The 15,800-nt window shown below is 40.5% G+C and overlaps 1 protein-coding gene across 5 annotated transcripts in view; it reads right to left on the bottom strand.

The window, feature by feature from the left end:
• Positions 1-15,800, bottom strand: part of LOC128744323 (maternal protein pumilio) — a 216,628-nt gene that overhangs the window by 171,438 nt on the left and 29,390 nt on the right. For all 5 annotated transcript variants that reach the window (XM_053841219.1, XM_053841220.1, XM_053841218.1 and 2 more), the window contains 2 exons: positions 14,687-14,890; positions 14,162-14,614 (listed from right to left, as the gene is read on the bottom strand). In XM_053841219.1, coding sequence (XP_053697194.1) covers positions 14,162-14,614; positions 14,687-14,890 — 657 coding nt within the window. The remainder of the gene's footprint in view (positions 1-14,161; positions 14,615-14,686; positions 14,891-15,800) is intronic.

Genomic DNA, 15,800 nt, shown 5'->3' with positions numbered 1-15,800 from the left:
ATTGACCCCGTAATCATAGTTGTGACCGGAGTGTGAATATAAAGAAAAGTTATGCTACTGACGTCATTGGTGTAAACGCAACGCAAAACAATATCAAAATCGGTTTTCTCCGAAAATTCGACCTCGCAGATAGGTTTCTAATCCAGAAATCGATCAATTGAATTTGAAACAGTGAAAGACCCCTCTTAAGAGGAAACAGATAATTATCCATTGAACAAAGCGACCTACAATTTTTGGAAGCCTCATGTGATGTTTACACTCAGTTGTAAATGAGCGCTACAGCGGCGGACGGAGGAACGCAACAGACAACCTCGAAACAATCCGCGCAAATTTCGTGCCTCAATCGAGACAGTCAGCGTCAGCGAATTGGCACAGCGAGAGCCGAGGGCACTTATGTACTGGATGGGAAAATGAGATCGGATAGAACACCTTCGCGCCACCGAATTCATGTGTAATTACTTCGATTCCGCGCTTGCTGGTGCGCTCTTCCTATTTATTTCATTTTCTTCAATACGACGAACGCCGGCCAAAGAAAATCGAAGATACGCTCCACGCTGATGACTGCCGCCTAGGCCTGTCAGAGGGAGGTGATCTTTTGAGTGTTCGCGGGCATGTGCAGCTTGACACAGTATTGCAGAATTGGAAAGTGCTCGAAATGACTGCGCTTAGTGTGCCAAGCTACACTGTATTGAGGATATTCTTCACGCAGCGGCATGTAACAGATCCTTTTTGATTTACTGAAGTGTGTAAAAATTATATTTCAAACATCTATCGTCGTATACTTTAATTTTTATGTCCACTGGTTTTATTTAATATTAAACAATACATCGTCATCCATGCAAAATGAACGAAAATCAGTGACAGATTATCAAGCAAATCGGATAATGATAAACGCATATGCATGAGGTTCAAGTTCGCTTGAAAGAGTACGAGGAAATAGAAGCAGTTAAAAAATCACTGCGAACGATAAATAGAAGGTTTTCCAGACATTACCCACCCAAGCCGAATAATGAGTAAATGTGCGCCCTGCTTTAGTAGCACAGAAAAATACTGAAATGCACTCTACATATTAAACCCTATATGTTACCGTCAGCTCTACACCATAACGAGTGGCTACCAGAAGTGACGTGAAAATGTTCGTACCGTGTTTATGCGACGATCATACGGGATCAATTTAGCTTTGACAAGGGGCTACACGCCAACAGTTGGGTTGGTTATTGAAACAGTCGGTGTTGTTATGGATAAGCGTTGCCGTGCATATAACAAACCAGTTCCGCAACTAATGGGAGGTGTTGTCAGTTTGCAGCAGGCAGTAAACTGCCGGTAATAATTTTAAATTACGATCAAATCTGTTATCCAAAATGAAAAAATAAGGGCATCAACATACAGAGAAAACTTAATCAAATGAAGAAAGTCCATAACATGGAGTTTATTAGGGCTTTGCATTGCTACAGTTTTTTCAACATTTGAACGACTTCATTGCTCTCGATAACACTTGCAAAATTGCCAGCAATGTTGAATATGTTCTTAATTGTATGTTTAGTTTGTAATTCATACTAAAAGTAATTTTAAAGGTGAGCGCCTGGTGCTTTGTAATCTTGCTAATTAAAAAAATTCAAACTTTTCCTATTGCCCCTAAGATAATGTCGAAGCCCTAACTGTTAAGGTGAATGAAGATTTTTCCATAGCAAAAATATAAAACTCAGCTAATAGCCAAGGGCAGATCACGAAACACTGACAGGTGGAAAATAAATTCGTGGGAAAACAAACAGCACATACATTTGTCCACGAATTCGTGTGGAACAAACGGGAAACAGTACTGGTGGGGAACAAATTCCTGCAGTTTTCTCTCCTGACGGAGTATAATTAACAGGTGCTGTTGGAATTTCAGCAATAAAATTCGCATAAGAAAAACGTATAATTTTGATGCTCGGCTATCAATAAAACACGATGCTAGCTAATATGATAGGATACAATATGCAAATGCAGTGCATTCCTTGAAACTTGTTTTCTTTCTTTTTAGGAACGTAAAAGAAAATCCAATATCTTTTTAATCGAAGCAAAAGCTTTTTACCTGTCTCATAATAGCTTGTTGAATCAAGCAAAATCGTGGAGCTTTTTATGAATGTTCTAAAATCTATTAGTATGTTTTTCTCTTCATAGCACAATTACAAAGATAAATCTATACTTTACGAACAAACACTTTTGCCGGTACCGCTGCCCCAAAACAGAAACCCAGAAAATCCGGGCTCATGCAGCAATCTCCCAACCTAAATCATGCATAATCGTCCATCAACCCGACAGAAAATCCCATCTACGAGTCAGTGGAGCACAGCAAAAATTCGCACATATTTTGTTCTCCGCTGCCACTCCGCCACACAGCTACAGCAATCGTGCAACCCAACAGCACTCCGGCCGGCACTCCCCGGAGCAGTGCTGTACAGTATAATAGGCAAGTGTTAGAATTTCCGCTTTTTTCGCCTTTCCCGCAATGTAAAAACCTCATTCCATCGATGCGGTGCCGGTGAGTGTACCCTTAGCCTGAGATCGATGCTCAGCGTAGCGCGGAAAATTGCAGGCAAGCAGCAGAAGAAACAGCACATTTTTGTACCGCCGTTTGGCAATTTTTTATAAGTTTACAAAAAAATTCAAATAATAAGAAATAAACCACTATAACCGCAACCAGAATGAGAACACTTTCATAATTCACTGCTAAAGAAATCCTGTTCTTGAAGGAGAAATTTCGAAAAAATAGATAATTAGTAAACCTAATTACAGTCAGTATCTCGAAGTGCTTCTCCTTCCACCGTAAAAATAAACTTGCCACTTTTAGTTACGACATGGCGCGACATTTGCTACAATTTTTTTTGTATGAACGAACATTACCACTGCGACCAGTATTTTGATCTATTGTGATATCATCCAGATGTTTTTTTTTGCGTATTCCGCATTACGTTCTGTTGCCGTGGCTCTATCGAATGGCAGAACTGTTGTAGGATAAGACGGGACGGCTAGTTGATCCGTTTTTAAAATAAGCGTACATAACAAAGTAAATGAACCATTATTATTTACTACTGTTATATGTCACAACCTGGCTGGTAAACGGGCGAGATACGGAAAAGGATGATTGACTGGTGACCAGTCAATCTTCGAATGTGCAGGTTCTGAATCAAGGGCCGGTTCTTCAACATAGCCATACGCATTATCGTCAACGTCCACATCCCTAACCTCAGAAGTACCGATGAAAGGAATCAGAAGTACACGATAAGGAGGAATCCTATGCGCAATTGGAGCGTGAATACGACCGCTAACCATAACATAAAGATGCAGTTCGACTCCTGCTTCTCCTCCCAGTTTACCAACCTATCGGGTGTACCACAAGGTAGCAACATGGGACCGCTTCTGTGTTTGCTGTTTGTGAACAATATTGATTCGATGCTTAGAATTGGATACAAGCTAATGTATGCTGACGATTTGAAATTATATTCAGAAGTTCGTTCCATAGACGATTGTATCCGGCTTCAAAGGCTCTTGGATGTGTTTGTTGACTGGTGCAAGAAAAATTGGCTTGTTATCAGCATCACAAACTGTCAGTCAAGTGATGACTTTCCACCACATCGCCAGTCCGGTTGTTTTCAACTACCAAATAAATGAGTATGTACTCACACGAGTCGATCAAGCCAATGACCTTGGGGTACTGCTTGAAACCAAACTCACTTTCAGCTTACATCGTACCACGGCAATATCGAAAGCCTCCCGACAGCTCGGTTTCATCGCTAAAATTGCACGTGACTTCAGTTATTCTCACTGCATGAAGGCGCTGTTACTGTTCATTAGTTCGCCCGTTGATTGAAAATGCTTGCTTGGTATGGTGCCCCTATCGAAAGAGTGCATAAACGTTTCCTGAGGCTTGCGTTGAGAGACCTACCATGGCGCGACCCAATCAATCTACCACCGTATGCCGATCGTTGCCGTTTATCGGGTCTTCAGACACTTGAACAGCGTAGGAAGGTTGAGCAAGCAGTGTGTGTTGTAAAGATCTTAAATGGCGAAATCGAGTCACCGAGCATCCTGTTTCTCATCAATTTTCGCGCATCGCAACTGCCTGCATCCGGACGTTTTCTATTGTGGAAAGCTTATTTGAATTCAATGAACCATCACATAAGTTTACTCAAAAATTTTCAAGTATTAGCTATTTATAAACCGACCAGAAATATTCGATAAGACAATTAGACAGTTGATTTTTACAAATAAACAAACAAACAAATAAAGATCATCATCGGGGATTTCAACTCGACTTTACCGTCTTCAAAAACATGGCCGTCATAGTATGTTCCTACATAAGTAAACCTCGCGGTCGGTCACTCAATCAGACAGAATCACTACGTATTCATCGGCTCTCGGCAATCCTCAGACATCATTGACGTCAGATCCTATCGAAGCACTAACGCTGACATGAACTACGTTGGAGTAGGTGCATCGTTAGGAAACGCGAAATTCTACCAGAAACTGAGGGCATTCCGCAAAGGTTTTAAGCTGCGAGCCGAAATATATCGGGATAACAATGGCAGTGGCGGATAACGGGATAACAATGACAATGTGCAATGATAGTGCTGGCAACCTGCTTATCGACAAAACGGTAATAGCAGCCAGGTAGAAGGAGCACTTCCAGACACTGTTGAATGGAGAGATAAATTCAGAGATCAGCAGGGCAGGATAGGAATTGTAAGTGATTGACCGAACTTTTTGGAGCGTCTTAGTAGAATACGAAATCTGGAAATTAAATAAAAAGAAAACTTATCCAATTTAATTCTACTATGTATATTTCATTCATGACAGATACGTATTTCGTCTACGAATTGCAGGCTTCCTCAGTGTCTGTTTCCGAACTCTATTTATTTAATTTCCAGATTGTAAGCGATGGTCAAGCTGTGAAGCCACAAACACAGGAGGAGGTTACAAAGGCAATCAGCGAGCTGAAAAACGATAAGGCTGCTGGGAAGGACGGTATCCCGGTTGAACTTCTAAAGGCGGGGAGCGAGCGGCTGTACGAAGCAATCCACCGGATAATTGCCAGGATCTGGGAGGAAGAACAAATGCCGAAGGAGTGATTGGATGGCCTCATTTGCCCAATTTTCAAAAAGGGACATCGACTGGAGTGTAAAAGCTATCGAGGAATTACATTGTTCAATTCTGCCTACAAGATGCTTTCCCGTATCCTGTTCTGCAGACTGAGACCGCCAGCGGAGTCCTTCGTCGGCGAGTACCAAGCTGGTTTTCGTGAGGGTCGCTCCACGACGGATCAGATGTTTACCCTGCGTCAGTTGCTAGACAAGTTCCGGGAGTACAACTTGCAGACACACCATCTGTTTGTGGGCTTTAAAGCGGCGTACGATTCAGTCAAACGGAATGAACTGTGGCAGATAATGCTAGAACATGGTTTTCCGACGAAACTAGTTACGCTGATTCGTGCGACGCTGGACGGATTCAAATCATGCCTTAAAAGAGCGGGTGAGACCTCAGCTGCTTTCGTGACATTGGATGGACTGAAGCAAGGGGATGCACTCTCTAACTTGCTATTCAACATTACCTTGGAAGGTGCATTACGAAGGGCAAACGTGGAAGGGAGTGGAACTATCATCACGAACTTTCACATGTTTCTTGATTTTGCGGATGACGTCGATATCATCGGAATCAACCGTAGAGCAGTGAAAGAAGCCTTCAGGCCTTTTAAAAGGGAAGCGGCAAGATTGGGACTTACCATTAACACCGCCAAAACGAAGTACATGGTTACTGGTTGGGAATGTGAGAGCCCAAGTGGTGTTGGTGCCGAGGTGGAGTTAGATGGGGAACGATATGAAGTAGTGGAGGAATTTATATACCTTGGTACACTCGTGATATGTGACAACGATATAAGCCGCGAAGTGAAACGACGAGTTGCAGCCGCGAATCGGGCTTTCTACGGATTACGTAGCCACCCAGTAAACCATTTGGTTTGTATATCTCGATTGCAACTGAGGTATACGAAATCATACCGAACGAAAAAGTTATATTTCACGCCATATAAGAACATATATGTGCCAAAGTGGAGGCGATATACATGCGAAAATTTTGACAACTATTTGTAATTCTATTTTGCGCAGTTTTTATAACACGCAACTAAATACTCCTGAATATATGATTAAGATATAATCAAATATTTCAATTGTCTATCCTGTTTTATAATTCACAGTCATGAATTGTATATGAAGACACGCACGACTGCAAAACAACTTATTGTTCACTTCGATTTGACATACCCTAATCATTATACAATTCCAATGTGAAATTGACATGAAAACGATTTAATGTGAACTTTCTATTACGATTTTGTGTTATCTGGGCAGGTAAAGTCCCATAGTTTGCAAATTCGCACAAAACTGGCGCTCTACAGAACACTAATCCTCCCGGTGGCCCTTCACGGATCCGAATCATGGACGCTAAAGGAAGCTGATCGGCGAGTGCTTGGGGTTTTTGAGCGTAAAATTCTGCGATCTATACTTGGTGGCAAAATGGAAAATGTAGTGTGCCGCAGACGCATGAATCACAAGCTGTACCAAGTATAGATATATGCTGACATAGTGAAGGTAGTGCAATATGGTAGGCTGCGGTGGGCTGGACACGTGGACAGAATGCCCTATGCAAGAGTAGCCAAAACTATTTTCAACAGAGGACCAGGAAGAGGCCGTAGACTCCGAGGTAGATCTCGCACTCAGTGGATGTGTGCTGTCGAAGACGATGCACGTTCAGCTGGTCTTCGTGGGGGTTGGAGAACGGCAATCTAGGACCGATGGTACTGTAGGACCAGAATTCGTTCGGCGCAGGATCGGTAACGGAGCTGCCCCCGTGACGGGCGAACATCAGGCGAACGAAAAGTGGAAGCAGAGCTTCGATGAACACCTGAATGAGAGCCATGGCGGCGGGAAAAGTAATTTCGACGGTGCGATCAACGGGCAACTGGTGCCAGTCCCCACAATAAGCGAGGCGAAGTTAAGGAGGCTATCAGGCCTAAAATAATAAAATCAGAATAAAAAATCGGTATGGAAAGATGGCATCGGTACGGAGCTTATTGAAATGTGGCCGAAAAAGCTGGCAACTATTATGCACCAGCTAATTGTTAAAATTTGTGGGATACAGAACATCTACTGAGGAGCGAAAAGATGATGTTACCTGTCCAATCTACAAGAAAGGAGGCAAGTCGGACTGTGAGAACAATTATGCGTTCACCGCTCTAAATGCCGCATACAAAGTGCTGTCACAAATCATTTTCCGCCGACTATCACCAATTGCAAACAAATTTGTGGGAATTTATAAAATGACTTCGTTGGAGGACGACCAACAACTGATCAAATATTTACATTCAGGATGATCCTCCAAACAATTTGTTCGTTGACTTTAAAGCAGCATATAATACCATTGACCAAAAAGAGTTATGGAAAATCATGAATGATAACGGCTTTCCTAGCAAGCTGATAAAACTGATTCAATCTACGATAGATGGTACACAGTGCTTCGGATTTCGGGTCGATTGTCAAGTCCATTTGAGTCACACAGAGCATTCCGTCAAGGTGATGATGTCTCACGCTTTCTGCTTGCTCAACCTGCGCTACAAGTTATGAATGAATGTTATGAATGGGCAAATATCAACACAACACATTCACAAACAAACACGAGGTGAAGTTTCTACAGGTTACAGGTTACGCGTTCTACAGCTGAAAGCAGTTCTCAACGGTGATATAACAAAAGGAGATGGAACGGAAGTTAACCTAACAGTGCCAACAAATGACAACAGCATTCCCGCTCCCGATCTCGAAGAGATGCGACGAGAAATCGGTCAGCTGAAGAACAGCAGAGCTGCCGGAAAGGACCGACTCCAGGCAGAACTCTACAAAAATTTCACTTCACTGTACACTTTCAAGGATTTGGTAGGTGTGATTTTTCCTATCTACAAAAAGGGCGATCAGCTAGATTACTGTAATTACCGCGGCATTACATTAGTCAATGCCGCTATAAGGTGCATTCCTCGAATTTTGTTACATCGTCTATCTCCAATAGCAAGAGAATTCATAGAGCAGGAACAAGCGGGGGCCCGTGTCACTACGGATCAAATTTTCACTCCCCGACAATTTCTCCGGAAATGTCGGGAGTACAAGGTGCCCACACAACACATTTTTGTGGATTTCAGGGCAGTACACGATACAGTCGAGCACAAACAGCTATGCCAGATAGTGCACTAGAACGGTTTCCCGGACAACCTGACGAGGTTGATTAAATATACTCTGGAGCGAGTGATGTGCTATATGTGTGTTTCGGGGACCCTTCGATTCGCGCAGTGGGTTGCGGCAAGGGGTTGGACTGTCCTGTATCAACATCGCTATTAAAAGTGTGATCCGGCGAACGGGCATTGAAACGAGAGGAACAATCTACTATGGGCCAGAAATTAAAATTTCGGGACAAATATATTTGCGGTTAAACGCCATGTCTCAGCTCAATGTAGTCTTCGACAACTTTTTGAACGAAAAAATGATGCATCTTTTGAAGGGGTCGTCCAATATTTAGGTGTTACTTTAACAACAATTTAAGTAATAACTTTTTGAGTAAATTTATTTTCACCTTTTTGGTTTTAAAATATTAAAGATAAACCAATTTCAAGTATTTTTTCTGAAGATATCAAACTTCTACCTTTTACCCATTTTCAGCAATAGACCTTTATTTATAAACGACCCCTCAAATCACATTTCTTCTTGTGACATGTTTATTTCCACAGACAGCTCAATGTGATGTTCTAGACAACATTTTGCACATAAAAGAGGAATGTTTTTCCTGAAGACTGTTTTGCTTTTTCTACATTAATTAATAAGATATATCTGTTTTTAGGTTAAAAACCGTCTGATGAAAAATGTGTGTTTTTTCAAGGGTGGTGTCTTCGGAGAAGTAAAATAATAAAATATAGCGCATCTTCCTGCACTATTAGGGTGACCATGAGTTCGCCTATTAGGGTGATACAAACTTTTGTTTTAAAAAAAGTTTTTTTTCTCCAAAAGTTGCAGAAAATACTAAAATAAACAACTTTGCTGAATAAAGTAACTATCTATCTCTTACCGATTGCGAAATATAATGCTGTGAAATATAGTGCTGTGAGCACTTAAAAATCAATTATACTCAATAACTTTGCACACGATTATTTTATTGCTTTCAAATGATCTACAAAGTTATTCAGTATGTTGAAATTCATATTTTCTGTGAAGACTGTTTGACGCTAGTGCGCATATTTATTAAGTTATAAAATGTATGAAAAAAATCCGCTCTAATCCCAGGTATTCCCAGCCATGTTATTCCCAGGTATTCTCAGAAATACACATTTAGGCAGATAGTTTTAATAATTCCCTACAAATTGGTATGCAAACTAATTGCAGATACTTGCAGATGGCTAAGATATTCGGATTTTTCATCAGACGGTTTTTAACCTAAAATCAGTTATAACTTATTAATTAATGCATATAAAGCAAAACAGTCTTCAGCAAAAATATTCCTCTTTTATGTGCAAATTATTTTCTAGAACATCACATTGAGCTGTCTGTTGAGCTAAACATGTTACAAGAAGAAATGTGATTTGAGGGGTCGTTTATAAACAAAGGTCTATTGCTGAAAATGGGTAAAAGGTAGAAGTTTCATATCTTCAGTCAAATTACTTGAAATTGGTTTATCTTTAATATTTTGAAAAAAAAGGTGAAAAAAAGTTTACTCAAAAAGTTATTACTTAAATTGTTGTTTAAGTAACACCTAAATATTGGACGACCCCTTCAAAATGTTCATCAATTTTTTATTCAAAAAGTTGCCATGCCGTTTAACCGCAAAATATTTTTGTCCCGAAATTTTAATTTCTGGCCCATAGTGCAATCTTCAGCTAAAGTATCCAACTCCTAGCCTTCGCAGACTACCCCGACAACATTACTAGAAACTTTGGGACGGCGGAAGCGATCTACGAAAGACTATAAACGAAGGCTGAGGGGCTGGGAAAGGATTGGGTGACAAATTATTACGTCGAAAACCAAAAATATGGTAGGAAGGGGCACCAGAGATAACAATGTACGCCTCCCACGGACAGTGGCGCCTTTAAGCTGGATGTCGAGCCTACTTTTCCCTCCGCAAGACGCTTTGATGAAGGAGCATACGTCGTCGAAAGAAGCTTATGCATAAAACGGTAATTAGACCGGCTCTAGCGACTTGAGACTTTGACATTGTTTACGGAAGACATACGTGCCGCATTTGAACGAAATGTATTTTTGGCGGCGTACAAACGGAAAGCGGAAAGAGGCAAGGCGTATGAACCACGAGTTTCAGGCTCTACTTGGAGAGATTCGTACACCTGGTGATAGTTGAAAGACTACGGTGGGTCGGCAACGTCGCAAGGATGCCGGGCAACTCTGCAGTGACATTCGTTCTCTTTAAGAACCTCGCCAACACCAGGAATAGAAGGGTTCAACGTGCTAGGTTGAAACCGACTTGCGTATGTCGAGACGCTCTAAAAATTGACCACGAGTAGCCCAGGACCGAGTACAGTGGAGGGGAATTGTTGATGCGGCAAGAGCCACCACCCGGCTCTATGTTGTTAGAAGTAAGCAAGGGCACGATCTGGTTTTCCGATGATATGGATATTATCTGCAGAACACCTGTTGCAGTGACTCTAGTACAGTAGACTAAAGTGCGAAGTAGAAAAGATTAGATTAAACCAATTAAACAGATGATTCTACAATTGATGAAGGGACGGTAAGGGAAAGTAATGAAGAAGGATTTTTTTCCGGGAATGAAGGGGAAGGGTGGAAAGGAAGGGGGGGGGGTAATAGGTAGCTATGCTTAACAAGTTGTCGTTGTGACTCCTATCTTTTGTCCAATGCCAGGGTGGCAGGTGTTGTGGGTTCAAATCCGGTTATAATCTCTGATTACAGCTTGGTTCGACCCATGCACCTTCCAGCATTGGAAAACTCTAAGTTTGGTGCAGGTCGGACCTCCTTTTACAAAGAAAAGACCCTCTCATTTTATTTTGCTTTTATACCTGGAAATATTAGATTTAGAAAGTAAATATTTTTACATTTTGAAACGAAATTCCTCAAGGATTCCGAAAACATATTAGTTTTTAGTTGCAGTAAATTTACATTTTTTTTCTCAATGAGTACAATTTTATCACAAAAATTCTAACCCTATCGTGTTCCCCAGATTTTTTACATAAGAAACACACATCACTACGAAGTATTCTATGTCGATCAAAAATGCAGCGTTTTGAAGCACATAAGAAGACTTCAGTTAGCAGAATGATTTTATTTGCAAGTCTTTGACTAACAGTGTTTGACACTTTACTCTGTTATACTCTTTTTAACCTGACGTTTATTGCTGTCATTTATTGTGTTGTACACGGTACTGAACACTATATTGGCAAATATTTCGTTCGAGTTGTTTTTTCATATGAAGATCTTTCGTTCGAGCCGCTGTTTTTTCGAACGAAATGTCAGTTTCGAACGAAACATAAACCCGTTCGAAATACAGAATAGGGGTGACAATTTGTGTCTACAACTCAACCTGCCAAGGATTGGACCTTAGATAGAGATTATTTCCTGCTTCGAAACAATTTGCATTGTTGCCAAATTATATGAAAAATTTTCCAAGAACGATACAGTGAAGTTACAGCATAAAGTGTTGTAAACAGTAAAATTCATTGTAATCCTAATGTTTTTACATTAATATGAATACATTATATGAAAATTTTTCCAAGAACGGTACAGTGAAGTTACAGCATAAAGTGTTGTAAACAGTAAAATTCATTGTAATCGAAAAGTTTTTACATTAATATGAAAAGTGAAGTTACAGCATAAAGTGTTGTAAACAGTAAAATTCATTGTAATCCTAATGTTTTTACATTAATATGAATACATTATATGAAAATTTTTCCAAGAACGGTACAGTGAAGTTACAGCATAAAGTGTTGTAAACAGTAAAATTCATTGTAATCGAAAAGTTTTTACATTAATATGAAAAGTGAAGTTACAGCATAAAGTGTTTTAAACAGTAAAATTCATAGTAACCGTAATGTTTTTACATTAATATTCGTCATGCATTTCTATGCGGGTAGGGACATCTCGCATTTCTTTGCCTTATTTTATAGAACTTTCTAAATTGTTCAAGTGTTGCAGTTTTTGCTAAGTTGTGAGAAAACGCGGCTCACATAAACTCACCTTTCTCTCAAATGTACATGCAGGAAAGCGGTGAATGCACTACTTATGTTTTCATGCAAACATTATTTTACTTCTTAAATAACATCAACAACATTCAAACGACCGTGCATCATTTACGAACTTAGATATTATTCAGTAATAAACAAACTCATATGGACGCACTCACACACGCTTTCTCAGCGATATTATACAACCTCCGCAATGCTGCTAAATAGGGTAAATGTTTCTATGTCTAATATCGGAAGATGCCAGCATATAAGGAAACTATATAGCATATAACTAGATTTTCAACTGAAAAATTAACATTTTTAGCTTACTGCTTACATCGCAGTATTTTTAACAGATATAAGGTAAATACCTACAGGCAAATATTACAATGGTTAACAAGAAATACAATTTGAAAATTATTAAACCTGACGGAACGCGAGAGTAAAAAATTTTTTTATTTCTTTGTTATTCTTTAAATTGCTATGTTTACTCTGAAGATTGTGCTAGTTCATAGATTCAGCAAATTACAAATATCCGAGACGTTTTTTAAGTCCTCGTTGATGTATTTGTAGTACATAAGCCTATAAGCAGAATATGTTTTCAACTTCAAGTCGAAGGAAAAAGAAGTAGATATTCCATTATATTGGTATCGTTTGATAATAGCTCGCTGCATTCCCACCAGCTCTCCGGCCGAACATGTTTTATCGAGAGGCTACCAACAACAAACATCGCCGGAGAACAGTGGAAGTACCATAAAAGATAGTCACTAGAACAAATCGCATACACACTGACGAGACGAGGAAACAGCACGAAGCGAAAAGGAGAAAGATAAACTAGGTATAGGTAGGTACACCTCACCTATGTGTGCCTTGGCTTTGCAAAAGGTGTTTGGCTTTTGCGCGGTACAGTCAAGGCCGGGCAAAAATCGCCACACTGGCGCTGCTGCTGATTGCTGACCGTCGCAACTGAAGATGAGAACTTGTTTATGGAGCCGGCTTTTTTCATACTTTACCACTACCACACAGGCAAACGCTCGTTCTTAAATTATGTCACGGGCTTAGTCGGCGACTACCGAGAGGTAGGTCAATGACTTCGCAAGCTAGTGCTCTTCGGTTAGAAGAATATATCTTCTTTGCATAAGTTCACGCTTGTGCACGTATGCTCATTCAAGTGACCGGTATTTCGTACTTGTTCATGTCTGTAACCTCAAAGGTAAAATAAAAAAAAAAACTTTATGCGACAGCAATGCGCACCTGGAAGGATGCAAACAGTATTAATAGCCGGCATTACATATTTGCATTTCGTTTCATACGTTCTTGTCGATTCGTTCACTGAATACGTCTGGGTACACAAGGTTTGAAACGTAGCTTTGTTGAACATGAAGTAAAAAAAAACTGCATTTTTCAAACTTGCGACAGTGTGCAAAATAGGCAAATAAATGATTTTGTTCCATGGCTGTCCAAAAAGTAATAATCACGAACTAAATAGAATATTACAGAAATATGTAATATTACTGACCACGGTTTTGCAGTAAATACTAGATTAGTTTTGGCTTATAGAAAAACAAGTTGATGCGGTCTATTTAGTTAATTATAACAAATCAAACAAACGTTTAAGAACGTACTGTGTATCCAATAATACACGTTTTTGGCAGGGCGCCATGACACATGATTCACAAACCGGTTTGAAGAATTACGTTTCGATAGTTTAAATAATCATTTTTACGTCAACTCATTTTTCGACTATTATCACCTCGTGTGTTCTTCAACATTTTATTTAGTTCACGCCTTTGAAGTATACCCTTTCTGACGGGTGACGGTTTTTTAACACTCTCACAAGAAATTGGCAACCTCTTTCATCCGAAAACGATCCGCAGTATGTCGAAAATAAACAACTATACTTACCGCTGCATTGTTTCTGGCGATGTACTGGTTCTGGGGCGCTAGGACGCCGTACTGCTGGCCACTACCGAGAAAGACCAGCTGCTCCTGTCCCGGCGGATGCTTGGGAACCACACCGTTCACGTTCACATTCGGTGGATGCAAATGATCGTACATTCCAGCGCCCTGCATTGGCATTTGCATCGTGGGAAGACCACCGGCAGCCGCGGCAGCAGCTGCTGCGTTCCCCATGGCCGTGTGGTTGAGCATTGTCTGATTGAGATGGTTCTGGTGATTGAGATGGTTCGCCAGTTGAGAAGGATGGTTGATCATTGGCAGTTGCTGCTGCTGTTGTTGCTGAGCTTGCATTTGTTGATGTGCTTGGTGCTTATTCACAGACTGCATCGTCGGAGGAGGAAGCAACCCGCCGGTGCTGTTATTTGTCAGAGTCGGATTGTATTTCCATTTATCTTGATTCTAGAAGAAAGCATGGAAAAATGACGATAAAACATAAAACAAATAGACCAACGCAAATGATTTGTGACTTACATCGATAATTGCGTCATCTCCGGAAGCCCAACGAGACTGCTTCTGGGCGAACTGATTGAATTCGTTCTCATTGGGATGCCGCTGGAAAACGTAACCCACTGCTGCATCGTCCTGGGATCGGATCGGTGCTCCCCGTCCACCGCCGTCGTCATGGCCCCCCAGGAGCTTCATTGCGGCCGCCTCTGGCTCGAGTGGGTGGTGCAACTGTTGGATTAGATAAAGGTTGCCAATAAGTGACAAATTCAACTTCTTAAGATACGATTTTTAGGGAAAGCGGATGTACGAAACGTTATTTTACATTATTGAAGATATAACTCTAGGTGTTGAATGTCAACTAAAAAACAACGAAACGTTTTCTTTGAATTAAGGCTGTGAACCATTTCGCGAAATTCTTAACTTTTTAACCAGGACCTAGGACAGGACGTGACATGTTGTATCGCAAAAGACCCAATTTGCTGTCAAAAAAGAGCCAGCTTCCTGATTGGCTGATTTCATGCGTGCAACTGTAGAAACAAAAATTCACAAGGGAAGCGCAAAAGTGTTGCTGGAAACCACAGCAAACACTGAAACCATAAAATTTTTAACGTTACTAGGACTAGGCGTTACTAGGACTAGGATTTTTTAACAGTTTGTTTATCGTTGCGTGTTAGCATAAAACAAACTAAACTCAAGTGAAAGTGTAATTCGGCCAAATGGAATCTATTTTTGTGTAATCACTTGAAAGGACAACCCTATCCCTTTCAACAGCAACTGTCAGCAACGCACATATCGTGGGCCGTATTGAATACGGTCCATAACAAAGATTCTACATTGTTGTTTTTTTGTTTTTTTTATCATCGTGGTTCGTTCGAGCAGTTTTTTAGAATTTTTGGTAATTAGTGATCAACTAGGAAAAGTGGCTTCTATCATAAACTGCAGCTGCATTCTCGGAAACACTTTTCGTTGCCGTTGTAAATTTTGAAAGGGAATCGCCAAAACAATAAACAAGAATAATAAGAAGTCACATGTCATGTCCTGTCCTAGGCTTGGACAGGATGTGCCATGAAGTAATTTGCGGTTTCGTCACTAACAAGAATGACATTAGCTGCGGATCGGTGATGCAGGAGTGAGAGAG

Source organism: Sabethes cyaneus, chromosome 3 (genome assembly GCF_943734655.1).
Source record: "Sabethes cyaneus chromosome 3, idSabCyanKW18_F2, whole genome shotgun sequence".
Taxonomy (NCBI): domain Eukaryota; kingdom Metazoa; phylum Arthropoda; class Insecta; order Diptera; family Culicidae; genus Sabethes; species Sabethes cyaneus.
The sequence above is the reverse complement of the archived record's forward strand: the minus strand, read 5'-3'. Positions and strand labels throughout refer to the sequence as shown.